At 43.2% G+C, this 20792-nt stretch overlaps 1 protein-coding gene across 1 annotated transcript; it reads left to right on the top strand.

Moving 5' to 3' along the window:
- The first annotated feature begins 162 nt into the window (after window positions 1-162).
- Window positions 163-19151, top strand: LOC124146011 (sodium/glucose cotransporter 4-like). Its single transcript, XM_046516026.2, has 14 exons — window positions 163-507; window positions 2560-2631; window positions 6379-6483; window positions 7235-7294; window positions 8347-8451; window positions 9162-9267; window positions 9423-9503; window positions 10209-10423; window positions 10733-10868; window positions 11959-12066; window positions 12945-13264; window positions 14990-15211; window positions 16528-16639; window positions 17638-19151. The coding sequence occupies exons 1-14, from the start codon at window positions 430-432 to the stop codon at window positions 17844-17846; spliced, it is 1929 nt and encodes a 642-aa protein (XP_046371982.1). The 5' UTR covers window positions 163-429; the 3' UTR covers window positions 17847-19151.
- The last annotated feature ends 1641 nt before the right edge of the window (window positions 19152-20792 follow it).

Here is a 20792-nt window from a genome sequence, read left to right as displayed (position 1 = left end):
AACATGATACCGATCCATTGAGGAACTTGTGTAAGCTAGATTTAGTAAATAGATGGGTCACCATTTGCATGTACAGCTGCTTGTTTCTGGGTCGGTGAAATCTACCCAAGATTCAAGGGCAAATCCCTTTAAAATATACAGACCATATTTGTCTGGGCAACACATATGATAATGCACGGCGTCTTCTCGTGTTCCGAGCTTTAAGTTACCAGGCTCCTCCACCCCCAAAGGCCACCCTGGGATCTCGGACACCGGTACCAATGTTTGCCTGTTTACTTACCGTAAAATGACCCAAACCTGACAGGTAGATTGACGAACGCGTCGCTTTCAGAATATCCCGGCTGCTCGTCTCGACCTGCAGGAGACAGGGCTGGTGCTTTTGGTCAGTTTTTGCATTTTGTAATTAAATGGTGTCAGAGGTTTAGAAAGATGGTGGAAGTTCTAGAGGCGGGGGACTATGTCTCCATTGCAGTCTACTTTGTCTTGGTGCTGTCCGTTGGATTATGGGTAAGTGTTGAGTTATTTTATACCAGTTTAATCATATGTTTTATTTATTTATTTAAAATGCATTTTCATCATATTCATGACTTTTGAATCGGGTTTTTCACTATGATGTATTGTCAGCGATTAATAGTTTTAATACGCATTAATCTTTGAAGCGATTGGATATGAGTTGTTGAAGTCAGCACAAACATTGTTCAAACTTTTGATTTTGGGGAAATTGGGTTAAATTATTCTATAACAAAATACAAATATATCTTTATATTTTGAAAAAAGAAAACCTTCCTAAGTTTTGAAGATCTGTTGAACACCATGTTGAACGAATTGCCTTTATCATGATATCAGTCATGAACGTTGACAATTGACGAATTGAAGCACGTCGTACAAATTTGAACAAAGATAATCCGAATTCCACCCAAGACGTTTGATGTGGTATGATTCCTGTAGTATAGATAATATGGGCGCGTTAATCTCCACGACGGCCCTCCCCACATAGTGTACACATCGGTCAAGACTGGCAGGCATATATCATCGCTGTACGTGACTGTACAAAGCCAACTGGATCATGCATTAGATCTGTCGGTACACTAGTCGGTCATGTCAGTGTGAGTGATCGGAGACAATAGATTTATAGAGCACTGATATATGTGGTAGTCTATCATATATCCCGTTTATCTTAACGTGCGGTGGGGTAGTTTAGTTGTTAAATCTTACGCCCGTCACGCTTTAACAAGTTCAGTTTAACGAGTTCATTTCCCCTCATTGGTACAATTTGATATCACCCGCTGTGATACTGCTGGAATATTTCTAAAAGATCATTTACTTACGCTTTACCTTGTATAGGGGGCACTGGTAACCCAGGCGTCTAAGGCGCAGCAATTCGCTGCGCAGAGTTGCGTCCCTTGGTCACGCCAGAAACTTATGATCGTTGGTTCGAATACAGAATCGCACCCATGTTTCTAGGTCTGTCAGCACCATACCCGTGCTCGTGGGTTTCACCAAAGCGGTAATTGTCTGAGACCTGCATCACTTCGGGCTATGCTACCACATCAAGCTGACACGCCGTTGAAGGCGGCGTTAAACTAACTTACTCACTCACTAAACTGTCGGGCAAAAAAAAGTATACACCCATGTTTGAAGGTGACTAAAATGAGACAAACAAGAAATATCGATCCGTTGTTTATATATGTATTGTATTTGATACGGGTATCATAGGACCTTAAGTTTGCAGTGTTTCGGCGACTATTTCATCCTAGGAACGTTTAGCTGACGTTAGTATTTTTTGTATCAAATCCAATTTTCAAGTTTAAACTTATTTTTCCCCAGCAATTTATTAAGAACTTCTGAACGTTCATAGAGTGAGAGCTAAACTGTATGAACGTCGGAGCTTATAGCACTGACAGCACCTGATGAAATTGTTTGATTAATGAGTGGATTTTAGGAAGATGTGACATGTCTCAGTATCATAGTTGTAAATGTTTAATTGGATCTCTCATTCACATAAACACTATGGCTGCGTAACAATGTTTTTTTCAATATGCACATAGCAGTGGTTCATAAGTGCATGTTCTTGAGTGTGTCCTTCAAATTGTTAAGATTGAATCTGTTCTAACGGCTTGACACGAAAATGGATGCCCAAATCTCCCCCCTCCCCCATCACCTCAAGCTTTCAGTGTGTATTAGGAGTTGTTTAATGCTTCTAGTAATCCAACTTTCTGACAGTCAGTCCAATGCAGTCACATTGGAGGAGATTAGTGCTAGTCCTGGACTGTAAATCCAGACTGTGAGCGCACGTTAATTAAGTGAGTATCGTTTTACGCCGCTTTCAGCAATATTCCAGCAATATCACGGCGGGGTACACCAGAAATGGGCTTCACACATGTAGGGAATCGAATCTGGGCCTTTGGCGTGACGAGCGAACGTTTTAACCACTAGGCTACACCTTGCCCTCGTTAACTAAGAGAACAGTGTAGGCATATCGAGGGATCATGGTTATCCAAATGTAACCAACATAACGTTAGTAAATACCAAACTAAGATCTTCCCTTTTCTTTTTCAGTCCACATTCCGACCAAACAGAGACAGTACAGCCGGGTATTTCCTGGCTGGAAAGGAGATGCATTGGTTTCCGGTAAGTCACGTGACATAGACCATCCAATCACCTGTATACTACACGTGATAGTCACGTGGTCATTCCGTTCAAACGTTAGTGACAGAAGTATAGATAGAGTACAATTACACCAGAATGACCGTCATACACATCAGTCTGCATATTAATCATTAATACAAGTGTGTTTCTTTCTAGTCTCTTTAAAATCAGATCTCTCACTTGATACCTCCCTGCGAAAAGTTTTCACAACCCCTCCAGGTGAACCCTGAGCTAACTTTGACCCCCAAATTATATGACGAATGCTAGGTACTCGGGTCGATCAGACGTCAACTTCATATATTATATCGGCCTTTATTATATTCCATTCGGAAGTGACCCTTTATGTTCGTTTCCGAGATACCGAAATGAGATATGCTGCTCTAAATCCTTCGCTCGTTCTTACTTAAAATGTAGAAGCTTCGACGCAGATGACGTAAATATAAACTTATATATGAAAATGATAATTTCATTAACATCAAATCATTTACTCCGATATGCGATCTCTTTCTGAGAGCGACAACCCCGATGTCTACATTTGTTAGGAGTGGTTAGAGATATTAACAATGCAATAAAGTGATTAACAGCGTGTTATCATTACGAGACCGCCTCCGTGTTCTAGTGGTCGGCCCGGAGAGCGGAAGGTCCGGGGTTCGATCCCCGGCCGCGTTATACCAAAACGCGTTAAAAGAAGGTACTTGTTGTTACCCTGTCTGGCGCTCGGCATTAAAGGGCTAAAACAAGGACTGGTCGGCTCGGAGTCAGTATACTGTGTCTGAGTGGGGTATCGATCATGTTAAACTGCGGTATGGTATCTCAGTGTGCTAGCACTATAAATCGGCATCAGTCCGAACTAGTACAAGCAGCCACATACACACACGCACACACACACGTGTACGTCGCTATATAAGTGCAATAATCTTGGACGCGACGTTCAACCCAATTTCACCTCACCTCATCTTATCATTACGTACCAAGCATACAAAGACCCAGTATCATCCGCTGTCCGTGGAGTTGTGTACGCTAACACTTAGCAGGTTATTGTCGTGCAGATGTTAACACAGCCACAGAAGACCGGGCTGTCCATGTGGACGCGCCAAGGCCATACGTTTTGAGAAGACACTTGACAGTGTTTGTATTCCTGACATCGTTCAAGTGTCTTAGTCACGTTGTACATATCTCACGTGTTCATTTCCAGGGAGATATTGACGTCGATTGAATAACAGAAGACATTTGAGTCATACATGTCAACACAATATAGGATTCGCCCCGATTATGTTGCTTGGCCTTGCAACACTATACCTTTACTCGTGGGTTTCACCGAGTGCGCCACCATGCTGTGAGTGAGTGAGTGAGATAAACACCGCTTCATACAGTATTTAAGATACTTGACAGCGTGTTCGTTTGATGTGACAGGACAGCCTGAAGATAATCAGGTATTAGTCTTTTACCATTTAGGTGAAATCCTCGAGCACGATTATAGTGTTGATAAACCTAGAAACATCATTCATTCTTTACAGGGAAACATTGACTTATATTAGCAGAGCCTAATGTAAAAAAACATCTGCCCCTAAGCAGCTTGGGTTGCATACTCAACAGGGAGTTGAGAATAATAACTGGAATGCGAACGGATCCATTTGTCGGGGAACAATGCAAAAACCCGCACTTGAGCAGATACTAGTACCTGGATACCTGCGGTATACTACTACTACTACTACTACTACTACTACTACTACTACTACTACTACTACTACTACTAATAATAATAATAAGAAGAAGAAGAAGAACAACAACAACAACAATAGTAATCATCATCATCATAATCATAATCATCATTATATAAACTCTTTTTCAAGCTCTCAATCTCTTAATTGGTTTGTGTAGTTACTTCGTTATAAATGAATAAGAACTTTATGCCTGTAACCAAAGACATGACGTTTTCCTGCTGCTTGAATTGCGGCACTGGAAAGCCATGTTTAGAAGTACAAACAAACCACAGCGAAGGCCACACGCCTTCATGCATACACTACAGATGTTAAACTCATGACGAAAGTGAGCGTTTCATCAATTTGAAAAAGAACTGAAAAAACAATGCAATGTGTAGAAGTCAGAATATAGGTTTATTACACGACATCATACTGTTAAATCCCCGAAACCATCACTCGCCGCATTTCAACTTTGTAGCTTGGAAACACGCAAGGAATAGTCAATTATACCTGGTAGTATATTACCAAGGTCGTTCGTTCCGAGATCAGACAGTTCTTCCTATGTACGGCTGATTTCTTTAATAAACTTGAAAGTACACACTATGTTGTGCAAACGCAATGCAGTCTTCATCTTCGTATACAAACATTCAGTGATCTCTGTGAGAACACGCATTGGCGCAATGTGATATTTCGGCAAGCTCTTTGACCCTGCGGTAATAACAATGCCTTTTGTTGATCAATTCGTCCCCCGTGACCCTTGAGGGCATATTCTGCATACATACACACTTGAACATACATACATACATGTTCTTACATGCCCACGACTAATGACGTGGCTTTCATAATGGCATGCGCCGTTTAGATAAATATGCAAGTGGGTTGATATTAAAATGTCTACTCCGATGTGGTTGTCGGACGTTGAGAAGCTGTCATTGACATGGGCTAGGAAGGGCGGTGGGGAGTTATGTCCCTCAGCAGCTGTTCGTGGGATGGAATCTTAAATTGACCCGGCTGGTGACCACTAGACAGACGCTATGTCATTGGTCAGACAGCACCTTAACTGTGTCAGGAGCAGCTGTTCGTGGGATGGAATCTTAAATTGACACTGCTGGTGACCACTAGACAGACGCTATGTCATTGGTCAGACAGCACCTTAACTGTGTCAGGAGCAGCTGTTCGTGGGATGGAATCTTAAATTGACACTGCTGGTGACCACTAGTCAGACGCTATGTCATTGGTCAGACATCACCATGCTTTACAAACAAACTGTTCACATTTACGACCTGCGTTAATTATCTGACATACGATAACATGCATCAACCAAGTCAGCGAGCCTGACCACCCGATCCCGTTAGTCGCCTCTTACGATAAGCATAGTCGCCTCTTACGGCAAGCATGGGTTACTGAACCCGGATCTTCACGGGTCTGCGCTGTGTAAGCTGACATGCACACGTTTTAACATAGCAGGAAATGTATGTTGGTGTAAGCCAAGCAAGCAGTACAACACCAACTCCAGCATGGCCTTCACAATTCTCTACATAGTTACGTCCCTTAGTAGGGCCCGAATCCAAAGATCATGGGTTCGAATCCTATGTTCATCCGAGCACCATGCTCGTGGATTTCATCAAAGAGTCAAACGTATGCTGTCCATCAGTTCGGGCTTTCCCCTGCATCATGCTGGCACGCCGTGATTCAACAAAATACTGTTAAAAGCGGCGTTAAAACCACCTCACTCACTAATAGGCCCTTTTATATATATCTCCGACAAACATATACACGATATATGTATATTTGGTAAGGAACTTATCATACAAATGCAGTACAAACATGTTTTTGTGTAGGTTATCCGTACTAAAACAATCATGGCATTTGTTTGTTGTGTCTACTGCGGACAAACATTAGTAGATACTCCTCTGAAATTTTATGAAAAAAGTCTTAATTAGTTTTTAGTTATAGTTTTGTAATCGGAAAAACATTTCAATCTATATGACTTGTTGAAAGATGGGAATTTTATGATTGTCCTCAGGTGGGAGCGTCCATCTACGCCAGCAACGTTGGCGCCCCCATGTTCATCGGTCTGGCCGGAACGGCGGCGGCAGGCGGCTTTGCATGTGCGATATACGAGTGGCATGTAGGTATTGCAGCTCCACACAGGGTCCATGTGTAGAAATGATAGTACGTAGCTCCACACAGGGTGCATGTGTATAAGTGATTATCTGTAGCTCCAAACAGGGTCCATGTGTATAAGTGGTTATCTGTAGCTCCACACAAGGTCCATGTGACTAAGTGATTGTTTATAGCTCAACACAGGGTCCAAGTGTATAAGTGATTGTATGTAGCTCCACACGGGGTCCATGTGTATAAATGATAGTATGTTGCTCCACACAGGGTCCATGTGACTAAGTGATTGTTTATAGCTCAACACAGGGTCCAAGTGTATAAGTGATTGTATGTAGCTCCACACAGGGTCCATGTGTATAAATGATTGTATGTAGCTCCACACAGGGTCCATGTTTATAAGTGATTGTCTGTAGCTCCACACAGGGTCCATGTGTAAAATAAATTGTCTGTAGCTAAAAACAAGGTTCGTGTGAATATTATGTGTAGCTCCACATAGGGATATGTGTATAATAGATTATCATGGATTAATGTCGGTGGCATGGGCTTGATTTTTATTGAAATGTAGTTTTTAAGACAAAGTAACAAATAAAGTTACTTATATTAAACGTTTTATGGCTTCCTTCCACTTTTGCACCAGTTTCTTGACACTGTTTACGGCTAATGGGTATGCTATAAATCATGCAGCTTCAAGCCGTTTATAATGATTGTCAATAAGGTTTTTTCTGATACTTTGTGTTATTTCTGCTTGTTGTGTCTGTCAGGCCATCTACCTGCTGATTGCTCTCGGCTGGATCTTCGTTCCTGTCTACGTCGCCAGCGGGGTAAGCAACACCACCACCATCACTCTATCACCTGCGTAAGCATTCTGAATGCTCATGCCGGACCCTCTGTCCCATTCGTCACCAACTCGTGTTATTCCAGGGCAGGTTACGAAAAGGGGCGAGTGGTGACCAATGCCTCTGTCCGCCGGCTGAGAGTCCGACCTTGACAGCTGTTGTAAGTGAGTGAGTGGGGTTTTAGCAATATTTCAGCAATATCACTGCGGGGGACACTAGAAATGTGTTTCACACATTCCATCCATATGAGGAATCGAACCCAGGCTTTCATGACGAACGCAAGCTACCACTAGGCTACCACATCGTTCCTATACGGCTATAGCCGTTGTAAGTGGAACATTGGGTTCCCCGGGATTAAGGTATTCTTTTAAATACAACAATATATCAAAAACAATATATATATACTTTGCAAAATGTTAATTTTGAAATGACTTCGAAATGTCTGCAATCTCATTAAGATCATATCTAATCTTCATCTGAGCTTTGTTGTGCGGTAGCAAAACTAAGAATTGATTTTAATGCAATTGAAACGGCAGAATCTATCATTTGTGAAATTATATGAACTGATCATAATATTAATTATCGGAACTCCAGTAAATCCTCGATAACCGACCCCGTTAATCCAGAATCCTTGCTATCCAGACTATTTCTGTCGGTAACTAAACCCATATCACAACTTACCGTGATTCGTTGTTCCGGACATCGGTTAATCAAGGATATTCCATTGGAAGAACGACGGTGGGATTAACGGACTTTCACTGGGGTGCCAGAAACCTATGACTGGGGGCTCGAATACACGTTCGACCTGAGATTGTTTCTAGGTTTGTCAAGAGCATACCCGTGCTCGTGGGCTTCACCGAAGGGGTAAACGTCTGAGACCTGCATCAGTTTGGGCTTTCCTCCCATGTCAAGCTGACATGCCGTGATGTAACTGAAATACTGTTCAAAGCGGCTTCAATCAAACTCACTCACCCACTGGTGATTTTCTCAATGCGCGTTCGATAACTGTGTAAATAATAGTGTTTTCTGTTGTACAGGCGTTCACAATGCCGGAGTACCTGAAGAAGAGGTTTGGGGGGAGGAGACTGAGAGTCTACCTGTCTGGCTTGGCCCTCATCTTGTACATCCTCACCAGAATAACGGTAAATCCACGACACATCTACCCGCAAAGATTTGGGTTAGAATTTATCTTCAGCAACCCGTGCTTGTCGTAAGAGGCGACTGACGGGATCGGGTGGTCAGGCTCGCTGACTTGGTTGATGCTGGATTGCCTGTTCCAGACTCGACCGCTGTCGTATAGCTGGCGTTAAACAAACTAACAAACAAAACGTCGCATCTACCCTGTGGAGATTCCCGGTCGATACTTCATGCTTGTCGAAGTGGGAGTTCGATTTTGATTGATTGTTTGTTTGTTGTTTAACGCCGCACTCAACAATAATCAAGTCTGTACCAGACAATCCAGTGATTGATTTCATGAGCATCGACATACGGAATTGGGATACTATGACATGCATCAACCAGGTCAGCGAGCCTGATCATCCGGTTTACATGCCGCCGTTATGTAGCTGAAATGATTGCGGCGTTAACCAATATTCATTCTCTCATTCATGACACATTTATGGACATGTTACCGGACAGTTACTGAAAAGGGACACTACATATATAAATTAATCCGAAACTATGTTTCGTTATTCCGGATAAATGCTTTTCCTGTTGATTTCAGTGGGAACATTACATAACATGACTTCACTGTATAGTAAATGGCTATCTAGAGCTCTTACTAGGGAGTGCATATAATAAAAGTATAAATTGTTTTAATTGATAACACTGTGATGTATATCTTGTCACACAGGCTGAGGTGTACTCGGGCGCCATCTTCATCCAACAGCTGCTGGGGCTGAATCTATACGTGTGTGTCGTCGTCATCCTCGGCGTCACTGCCATCTACACCGTAGCTGGTAGGTTGCCACTGTAGGCGAGAATCGTCGCCTTCCTTGCAGTAATTTATTTCGTCGAAATAGGCTACCTTGTATTTACATAAACAACGCTTTTCGATCAATTTCGATCAATTTTTCGATCTTTTTTTGAAGTTTTTATACATCGTTATTTTCAGGCGGCCTTGCTGCTGTGATCTACACGGACACCCTGCAGACCATCATCCTCCTCATCGCGTCCTTCATCCTCATGATCATCAGTACGTCAATGACACTCTTCCCGGCCTTGACCTTCACATAGTTTTAGTTTCGTATATTATTAATTGCTTTGCATCGCAACATTGCAACTTCGTTAAAAAGGATTCGAAAATAACAAACATTTACGCAAATTTGATCCCCGTAAATATATCTTTAAATTATCAACTCTTCAAGGTATTTATTTCAGGTAGAGATTTAACTTCCAGTTGAGATAAATATACATTCAGAATCTTCTTCAACGTAAATATTCTGGGTTGGGACGGTCCCCAGCAACCTATGCCGGCCCAAAGAGGTAACTAAATGAATCGGGTGGTCAGACTCGGTGACGGGGCGGTCGGGTAGCCTAGTGGTTAAAGCGTTCGCTCGTCACGCCGAAGACCCGGGTTCGATTCCCGACATGGGTACAATGTGTGAAGCCCATTTCTGGTGTCCCCCGCCGTGATATTGCTGGAATATTGCTAAAAGCGGCGTAAAACCATACTCACTCACTCACTCACTCACTCACTCACTCAGACTCGGTGACTTGTCTGATTGCGTGTCATCGTACCCCACGGCGTTGATCGTTGCTCATAATATCAATCCCTGGATTGTCAGGGCCCGACTCGAATATTTACAGTCTTCTTAATAAAGCTAGAATGTTGCTGAATGTGGCGATAAATAACAAACAAACAAACAGACATATGAGTACAGCGCACAATGCTCTCCAGGTTTCATGGAGGTTGGTGGCTGGGAACAGATGATGCGGAAGTACGTCACGGCCGCTACCAACTACACTCTGGCGGACCCAGAGAAGTACCAGTGTGGGATGCCCAGGAAAGACTTCTTCCACATCTTTAGGGACCCAGTAGAAGGAGACCTTCCCTGGACGGGCACCGTGTTCGGGCTTACCACCCTCGGCCTGTGGGTGTGGTGCACTGATCAGGTGGGTGTGGCGGGGTAAGAAAAAGGTGTGGCATTCAGGTAGGGAACACAAAGAGAAATTTCTCTTTGGACAACATCATGCAGGTGTGATATAGAGACATGGCCTATATCATCCTCTATATCATTGGCCATCCTCTATATGATTGGCTAATGAAATTTTGCGGCGCCTTAGACGACTGGGCCACCCGTGCCCCCTTGAGAGATGAAGATTGATGAATTGAGGCGTGAGGCGGCAATAGATAACCAAAATTAAGCAGACATTTGAATTTGATTATTCGTATTTGACACACTGTATACCTTCTGCCTCTAGATCATGGTACAAAGATGTCTCTCCGCCAAAAACTTGAGTCATGCCAAAGGTGGTTCCGTGTTCGCAGCCATTCTGAAGATCTTCAACTTCTTCCTGTGGATTGTCCCCGGCATGATCAGCCGAATCCTCTTTCCCGGTGAGTTGTGTCCCCCCAGTACACCCCCCCCCCCCCCCCAACCTGTGAGTTGTGTCTCCCGAATACCCCCCTCCCCCTGTGAGTTGTGTCTCTCAAATACCCCTTTTCCCCTGTGAGTGGAGTCTCATATATACCCCTCTACCCTGGTGAGTTGTGTCTCATATATACCCCTCTACCCTGGTGGGTCGTGTCTCATATATACCCCTCTACCCTGGTGAGTTGTGTCTCATATATACCCCTCTACCCTTGTGAGTCGTGTCTCATATATACCCCTCTACCCTGGTGAGTCATGTCTCATATATACCCCTCTACCCTGGTGAGTTGTGTCTTTTTTTCCCATCTACCCTGGTGAGTCGTGTCTCATATATACCCCTCTACTCTGGTGAGTTGTGTCTCATATATACCCCTTTACCCTGGTGAGTCGTGTCTCATATATACCCCTCTACCCTGACGAGTTGTGTCTCATCTATACCCCTCTACCCTGGTGAGTCGTGTCTCATATATACCCCTCTACCCTTGTGAGTTGTGTCTCATATATACCCCTTTACCCTGGTGAGTCGTGTCTCATATAAACCCCCCTACCCTGGTGAGTCGTGTCTCATATATACCCCTCTACCCTGGTGAGTCGTGTCTCATATATACCCCTCTACCCTGGTGAGTTGTGTCTCATATATACCCCTCTACCCTGGTGAGTCGTGTCTCATATATACCCCTCTACCCTGGTGAGTTGTATGTCATATATACCCCTCTACCCTGGTGAGTTGTGTCTCGTATATACCCCCTTACCCTGGTGAGTTGTGTCTCATATATACCCCTCTACCCTGGTGAGTTGTGTCTCATATATACCCCTCTACCCGGTGTGTAGCCTAACATAACGCCCGGCCACTGTGTGTTCTAGCCCAGTTAGTTGAGGGAGACACGTTGAATTATTGGACATGGCTGCAATATTGCAGCATCTGAAAATGTTCTATATTGAACAGGCATGACACATATACGCACAATCACAGACCAACAGGACGTATACCACCACCCCGACCCTGACAATAGATGCGTGCTGGCGTCCGTGTACATGTTCAACATTTCCTCGTAGATGATGTTGCTTGCGCCGACCCCGACCACTGCGAGCGAGTCTGTCAGAACCGAGCCGGCTGCACCAACATCGCCTACCCACTTCTGGTCCTCAGAAAAATGCCCGTAGGTGGGTGCACTTATCTTATTTCTCCAAGTCTGGGGAATATACATTTTTATATCAAGTATCCGCAATATGTTCCAGCTTGCCATTTATGTTGTTTTGTATCTTTGGTGGGTTATTCAAATTTTGAACGGTGCTGCAGTAGAGTTGACACCTGTCTCTGTCACATACAGAACAGAACCCATTGCCAAGCTTTGCCACTGAAAAGTATGGAACCACAGAAGGGACATTGTCGCCCTTACAATGACAAGCAAAAAGTGTCAAAATTAACCAAAGCGCGACAACGCGACATTTCGGTCATTTGTCGCATTGTTGCGTTGTCGCGCTTTGGTTAATTTCGACACTTTTTGCTTGTATTTGTAAGGGCGACAATGTCCCTTCTATAATTCCATAGATACGCTATCACAGGTGACCAGTATGGATTATGAAGATGTTTATAGTTTTATTTCGGGACACATTTAATATACCGACATTTACCTATGATCTGACCCAGATTGATTGGTGCTCAAGCTATCAACCACTGATGTATCTGTGCATGTCATATCTGTACATAGTCACAGAAATAACAGACAGACAGTTTTATTCAGATTAAGGCCCCCCCCCCCCCCATAAAAAAATAAATAATAATAATAATAATAATAATAAATAAAAATAAATAAATAAATAAATAAAAAAGCATGAATAATGAAACAGACACTGATTAAAGATTTCAAGATATTTACCCCCCACCAGTTTCGAAGTCATCAATTATGTCAGCTAAATACTCATCTTGGTCGTCTGCTGGGTGTCATCCGGGATTTGTATGGAAGATCCAGGACGGGTAGTCCCCGATTAAACCCAGGACGTCCTAATCAACTGATAAACTCTACCACACGTGTTAACAGGTCTGAAGGGGGTGATGCTAGCCGCCCTCCTCGCCGCCCTCATGAGCTCCCTCACCTCCATCTTCAACAGCGCCAGCAGTATGTTCACCATGGACATCTGGAAGAGGTTCAGGACGAAGGCGTCCCAGTCGGAGCTGATGATCGTGGGGCGAGTGTGTGTGCTGGTGTTGATCGGCATCAGCATCCTGTGGCTTCCCATCCTTCAAGCGGCGCAGAGTGGTCAACTGTGGAGCTACCTCCAGGCCGTGTCATCCTACACCGCCCCGCCCTGGACCTGCATCTTCCTCCTCGCACTCTTCTGGAACAGGACGACCGAGCCGGTGAGTGAGTGAGTGAGTGGGAGGGTGGGCGGGTGGGATATGAGTGAGTGAGTGAGTGAGTGAGTGGGGGACGTGTTAGTGGGTGAGTGAGTGAGTGGCTGGGTGGGTGGGTGGGCGAGCGATTGAGTGAGTCAGTCAGTCAGTCAGTTTTCTCTCTTATTGCCAGATGCATGCATCACGGAGACAGGACTTTTCTGGAATATCCTGGATCATGTTCTTCAATATTCCTTCTTCCGAGAAAGATTTAAAATATTTTAAGTTGAATAAAACACATGTCAATTAGCTATTTAAGAGTTCAATTCAATTCTTGTGGAGTTTGATAGAGCGCAACGTGGTCAGTGTTGTTAACTGTCTGTAAGGAAGCCCAGTTTCACCAAAGATAAAGTCATATTTAGAAGTCCAAGAATAATTTATGATATTAGAACACGGTTCTTACTAAGTTTTTAGTACGGTCACATAAATATCGACATTTTCTTGTTTAACAAGGTCTTGTCTTAATTACTTGATTAATGAACATCCCTGCAGTGGAATTTCCGGGTAAGAATATAGGTCCCCAGCAGCCCGTGTAGGAGACGACTAAATTGATCTGAGGACTTGGATTGATTGCATGTCATCGTATCCCATTGTTTGGATCGATCGTCATGATGTAAATCACTGGATGTTTTGGTTTAAACTCGATTACTTACATAACGCCGTCACATATACCTGGAATATTGTGCAACAACAACAACAACAACAACAACAACAACAAACAAACAGCCGTGTATTATATTGAAATCGTTTTAGCTGTTATCTTATGAAATATATTCATAACAGCTGTTCGTTTATCGAGGGGGCACGGGTGGCCCAGTCGTCTAAGGCGCCGCGATTCGCTGCGCAGAGTTGCGTCCCTTGGGCGGGCCAGAAACCTTTGATTGTGGGTTCGAATCACGGTTCGCCCCGATTATGTTTCTAGGTTTGTCAGCACGATACCCGGGTTCGTGGGTTTCACCGAAGTGGTAAACGTCTGAGACCTGAATCACTTCGGACTTTCTTCCCACATTAAGCTGACACGCCGTGATTTAACTGGAATACTGTTAAAAGCGGCGTTAAACCCAACTCACTCACTCGTTTATCGAAGGCAGATAAATCAGGTTTAGAGTGAAATATCAAAGGCTGTTATATAGAAATATCACATGAAATAATCTCAGGTATCTGTATTTGTATATTTCAAGTCATTATTGAAGAAATACTGGCAAGTCACGTGCCTATAGTGCAAGTGGATAGTAGATGTACCGGTATAGAATAGGTCTTCAGCATTGACTATGCTTGTCGTAAGAGGCGACTAACGGGATCGGCTGGTCAGGCTCGCTGACTTGGTTGATGCATGTCATCGTATCCCAATTGCGTGGATCGATGCTCATAATACAAATCACTGGATTGTCTGGTCTAGACTCGATTATTTACAGCTGGCTGAGTACGGCTTTAAACACCAAACAATCAAACAATACAAAACAAAGTAGATTTTTAGAAGTCATTTTTCATTGTTTTAGCTCTCGTGTTAACATTTCATCACTGCATGAATATATTAGCTGCTCAGGACAGTATTACATACTTTTTACAGACGACATTAATTCATTAAACTTAAAGGTAATTTGAGTGTGGTACATAATGGAGTTATTTATCATGTACAGTGTACACCTTGATAAACTGGGAGTATGAGAACAAAATTGCTTCTGTTATCAGGGTGCGTTCTGGGGTCTTATGATCAGCCTGGTGGCAGGAGTCATCCGGATGGGGATGGATTTCTCCTACCCGGCCCCCTTCTGCGGCAGCGATGATGTAGACACCAGGCCGGTAGTGTTATCTAAAATCGGCTTCCTTCACTTCGCCATCATCCTGTCCGGTGTCTCCGTCCTCTCAACTGTCATCATATCTCTCTTGACGAAACCCCGACCCCCAGAGAAGGTAAATATTAAACCCCGATCCAGCCCCACCACCCTCCCGACACACACATTTGCACAAAAGATGATGAAAGATGTAATACATTGTGGCATTCCAACTGTTTCTGTTAAGCCTAAGTCACGCAGGCAATGCGACCGAGGTGCAACCTCCTGGGGACCAAAATATTTGATAATCGAAATGAGGTTTCAGGGGTCTCTGAAAGGTTTCACTGAGGTCGCTATAAGGTTTCAGAGCCGTCGCAAAACCCATTCAGTCGTAACCAGTCTTTTGGACATGCACATTGGTCTCCTTGAGGTCTCAAAGAGGTGTTATTTTAATCGCAGATTGGTTTCCACTGTGCGGCGATAGGTTTCATCTACACAAGGGTGTTCACTCTTTGCAACCTAGTGGCGACCTATCGGTGATTGACCATTCGACGTTAGGTTTGCAACATGTCACCGTCTATAAAATGACCTGTCTGTGCATTACAGTATCGTTTTGTCATAAGTACTTAGAAAGTTCACATCAATTATTTCCATTCATCACTATGGTCCGTAAAGGCAGGAAAAGAAAAGAACCTGAAATTGTAGAAGATACAATAGAGGCAACTGCAGTGGTGCATAGGTCTGCTACAATGGTGTATTTTCCAATCTCATTAAAATCTGATCTTAGTTCTCGCTATCGCTAAACAAAGATCTGAGGACATCCCATTAAGGGTCACGTCAGAACAACCTTTCATCAAACCAATCAGAGCGTCGCTTACCAGATCATGAAAGTGACAGTCGGAATGTGTTTTCTAATCATGCAACCACGAAATATTTAACTCGGGGTATTCCGAACGACAGTAACGGGTTTTATGATTATATCCATACAATCTAGGCCATCTATAAGCCATTCCAGAATGTTCTTCTTACCATGATATTGATCCAGGACCCGTTCGTTTCGTTTTTAGCACGATTCAAATAGTATGACGCAAAAAGTAGCCAACCAATCAAGTTATCACGAGTGAGATCACTGGGGGCGGGTGGTGTGGTGACATCACTTCCGTACCGATAACATGGTGCGAATGGGACAAGGATAGGCATCATATAATGGAAATATCCAACGCAGAATGATCGTCATTATAGGGTGGGATTCGAGATTGAAGATGTGACTTCCTGAATGACAGAATCATGTCTCTGCTTCAGATGAAACTTCAATTCCCAAGAGATACGGAAACTCCCCCTTGAAGGTTAATTCATTTATACAACACCTTCTCAGTAGAATCCATTTCATATAGAACTTTGTATTAGTTTTTTATTGAGACACATTAAATATAAGTTAACTGTCGCCTGGTTTAGCTGCGCCGTGTCACGTGGTGGACCCGCCATGACCCGCTGGACGCCGAGGAGTCGGAGTCTGAAGATGACTTTGGTTCTGAGGATGGTGATGACGAGCCAGTAACTCCAATACGTGAGTTTTGTCCTTTGTCATTTAATACTTTCTACTCTTTTAGCTCAGTATTCTTTCGGAATAAACAAAAGAAAAGTAAATTAATGAAAGGTCTAAGGAAAATTGATATTTGTTTTGTTGTTTTTCCCCCACCGAAATCTACCACGAATAAGTCGACTAATCAGGTAATGCTGTGAATCGAATACTCGCTATCACATATCATATACAGGTATCTAATCTCACGTTGCTGAGTCTTACCTTTGGTATGGGCAAAGGTAATGACGACATTCTCGGAGGCCCCGAGGGACCTCGAGTTTACGACCTTTGAAGGTGCTAAGAATCACTGACAGTCACCGGTTGCATTACGTTACACGTGACGACCAACGTGATTTAAATAGTTAACGTTCGTATCTTTACACGGTACAAGGCCTGGTCGGCTCGGCGTATACTCACCGTGGAGTAGCACGGTTAAACTAGTTTTAGTCCGGACTAGTACAAGCAACCACAAACACACGCACACACACGCACACACACGCACGCATGCATGCACACACGCCCACTCAAACGTACACTCTCATCGGTGTAAAAGTACAATAACCTTGAACGTGACGTCATCGCTTCACCACACCTTCATCTAGACAGCCTCCGTGGTCTAGTGGTATAGCGTCCGCCCGGAGAGCGGTAGGTTTGGGGTTCGATCCCCGGCCGCGTCATACTAAAAGACGTTAAAAAGATGGTACTTGTACGGCGCTCTGCATTAAGGGGCTAAAACAAGGACTGGTCGGCTCGGAGTCAGTATACTGTGGGGTATTCATGTTAAACTGCGGCATGGTATCTCAGTGAGCTAGCACTATGAATCGGCATCAGTCCCAAGCAGTCACACACACACGCGTGCACGCACGTCGCCATATGAGTGCAATAATTTTGGACGCGACGTTAAACCCAATTTCACCTCACCTCACCTCACCTCACCTCACCTCACCTCACCTCACCTCATACCTTCATCTCAATGCTTGCAGCAAAGAACAAGTCGGTGGGACGGAAGCTGTACAACTGGCTGTGCGGCATCGATGACAAACCAAAGCCCAAGATCACCAAGGAGGAAAGGGATCTCATCAAGAAGAAGATGACGTCAATATCCGAACATCCCCGCGCCCGGAGGGTGGCGAATATCGCCGCTATTGTGTCGGCGGTTGTCACGGCCTTCCTGCTTGGCTTCTTCTACTAGAGCTGTACCGGGACATCTACTAGTATTTCCGCTCAGGAGTACTTCATCTCGTTTTGATTTGGACAAAGTATCCTCATTCTAAGGTAACCTGGTATCGGGTATTGGTCAATGGCTTGTTGGGAACATTTGCTCTTCTGATTTGAAGACTGAGATAATTCGAATTGAAAATCAAACGGGCGATAGAATTATGACACAGTTCTGATTTACTGACCAATCCTAATGCAAAGTTTACTTGGTATCGGACTAATGGTCAAGTGGGTTGTCGGAACATTTGGAATGTTGTCTTGATTTGAAATAATTCTTGCTGGTAATCGAACTAACTATAAAAAATATGAAACAGTTCGGTTTGTTGACTACGTTTGAAGATTTGGATCAAAGTAGAACTTTTAATTAATATTTATGACCAATACAGAGATTAAGAATGAAATTGACTCGAAACTGTCATTACACAATGGTAAGTTCCTTTTTTTGCAATGATACTTTGGAGGACATTTTGACTATTACACTATATGGTACTATGTCGTTCTATGCACTGTACATGTGTTTGTATTACAGTTTGTCAAGGTCGTTTTGTGTGCTTTTCGAAACATATTTTTGTGAGAGAGCGCATTACAGTTCAGGGCGGAAGGGTAGCCTAGTGGACAAAGTGTCCATCACTCGGAAGCCTGGGTTCGATTCCTCAGATAGGTGAAATGTGAGAAGCCCATTTCTGGTGTTCACGCTGGGATGTTACTAAGAGCGGAGCAACACCACACCTACTGACTGTTAACACGATGCTCTGGCGATTTCATTTTCTCAGTGCAAATACATCATCTGTCATTGGCGTGTGGGTCTTAGTGTACAGCTTGGCGTGTTTTGAGATGCTCTGCTTGTCAGTCCTGTTGTAAAGTGGTTTCTCGGTGACAAATCCAAACCCTCAGTATATCTAGAAATTCCATTGGGCGTGTCCTACCACCAATATATAGATCTGAAAAAGGACACGCTGTACATTTATTTGGCAGTAACACTGTATATGCACTGCGACCCTAACGGTCTGTGACCCAAAACTTATAATTCGAAGGCACTATCAACATTTGTACAGTTAATGCAAAACTGAGTATAGTCCAGCGTTTAGTTATTCGATTGGTGTTTTAAATAAAATTATTCGATATTATAATATTTTATATAGGAACTGTATTGTGTTGATATTGTGATATTTTTTAAATTTTTGTAATGCTCTTAGACATGGAATATATATTTGTCAGGATCATGTGCGTGAGGTGTAGACAATATATTCATACATGTAAAATAAAATTGTTGACTATATTTTTCCTGCTTTGAAAGCTTGTTTTTTGAACAAAATACAACATGTTTTCCTGTTTCAAAATCAAACTCAAATTCAGCCAATCTCTTGCATTGCATGGGTGACAGAGGACTGTACAGCGTGTCGAAGTCACGCCATAGTATCATGTATCATAGTATCATGTATCACAGCAGCTTCAGTGTCAGGAGAGAGTTTGCCGGTGAGAAGTGCAGGACACCTAGCAAAACCTTTTTCTTGTCTTGTCAGGTTTGTCCATTTCAGCAACTTGGAGACTTTATTTTCCCATACGGCAAAGGATTGTCTCTTAAGCACTGACAATCTGTTGCATGACTGTCTTGAGACGAGCATCCCTTTCTCTAGCCTCATCAATGAGATTTCTCCCAAGGACGTCCGTTATTTGAGGTGCAGCTGTTGAACATGCACCCCCAGCTCCTGTTGACACCACCCCAGTGTGTCGTGGTACTACCTCCAGTCGTGGTCAATGCACCACGTGTCTGTCTGGTGTACCTTACACCAAATACGTATATATATATATATATATATATATATATATATATATATATATATATATATATATATAGTAAATATAGTATAGTATATATAGTATATATATATATATCTTCATAGTATATATATATATACACACACACACACACATATACGTCTTTCCTTACACCAAGGCCAAATACGTATATATACCAAGGACAAGCGTAGTTACAGGTTGAACCTCCCAAACCCAGGAGTATCTTCATGTCTGCGCCAAATAACAGCTCAGTTTCAATTTTAGTTCCATTGATTTCATTACGTCCTCTATCTTGAAAAAGCCCGGATTTGTCTTGAGACTGCAATAATCACCAGCTGAAAGGTCCGCGTCACAGTCGCGGGTGGCCTTGAAACAAGTTTGTTGTTACAACCGTTAGGTGCAACGCAGACACCTGTAAGTTCATCTCAGGATCGGACTGTTCACAATACACCAATAAGTAGTAAGTACTTTAGTCTGCCACACAGACCCTGAAACAAATATATCCAATACAACCTATGCAAGTCTATGCTATTTGGCAAGTCTAGTATTTTAGAATGTGGAAATTAAGTCCTTTGGCTCCTTTTTATTAATATATTATAACTATAATTTAACAACTTTTTTTTCTCTTTAAAATATGTTAATTTCAAAACTAGATGTTAGTCTATAAGTCTTTAGTCATGCTTCCATTGTGTTATGAGACGTACATGTACTCAATACAAACACCGGTTGTGATGCATTGCCGCGAATATCAAAGCATATGCAATATTACACACGACGGTCACAATGAATTGCAGAGCGCCTCCGTGGTATAGTGGTAGAGCGTCCGCCCGGAGAGCGGAAGGTCCGGGGTTCGATCCCCGGCCGTGTCATACAAAAAGACGTTAAAAGATGGCACTTGTTGTTACCCTGTCTGGCGCTCGGCATTAAGGGGCTAAAACAAGGACTGGTCGGCTCGGAGTCAGTATGCTGTGTCTGAGTGGGCTATTCATGTTAAACTGCGGCATGGTATCTCAGTGGGCTTACACTATAAATCGGCATCAGTCCGGACTAGTACAAGCAGCCACACACATACACGTGCATGTGCGTCGCTATATAAGTGCAATAATCTTGGACGCGACGT

This window comes from Haliotis rufescens, unplaced genomic scaffold (assembly GCF_023055435.1).
Source record: "Haliotis rufescens isolate VD_foot unplaced genomic scaffold, xgHalRufe1.0.p SCAF_7, whole genome shotgun sequence".
In the NCBI taxonomy this organism is placed as follows: domain Eukaryota; kingdom Metazoa; phylum Mollusca; class Gastropoda; order Lepetellida; family Haliotidae; genus Haliotis; species Haliotis rufescens.
This window is presented reverse-complemented; position numbering and strand designations above follow the sequence as displayed.

Excerpts from the sequence above, each read along its gene's own strand:
- LOC124146011 (XM_046516026.2), top strand. The coding sequence starts at position 430 with ATGGTGGAAGTTCTAGAGGCGGGGGACTATGTCTCCATTGCAGTCTAC. Across the intron at positions 7,295-8,346 it reads CTGTCTACGTCGCCAGCGGG|GCGTTCACAATGCCGGAGTA; the intron begins GTAAGCAACACC and ends TCTGTTGTACAG. Across the intron at positions 15,212-16,527 it reads AACCCCGACCCCCAGAGAAG|CTGCGCCGTGTCACGTGGTG; the intron begins GTAAATATTAAA and ends CGCCTGGTTTAG.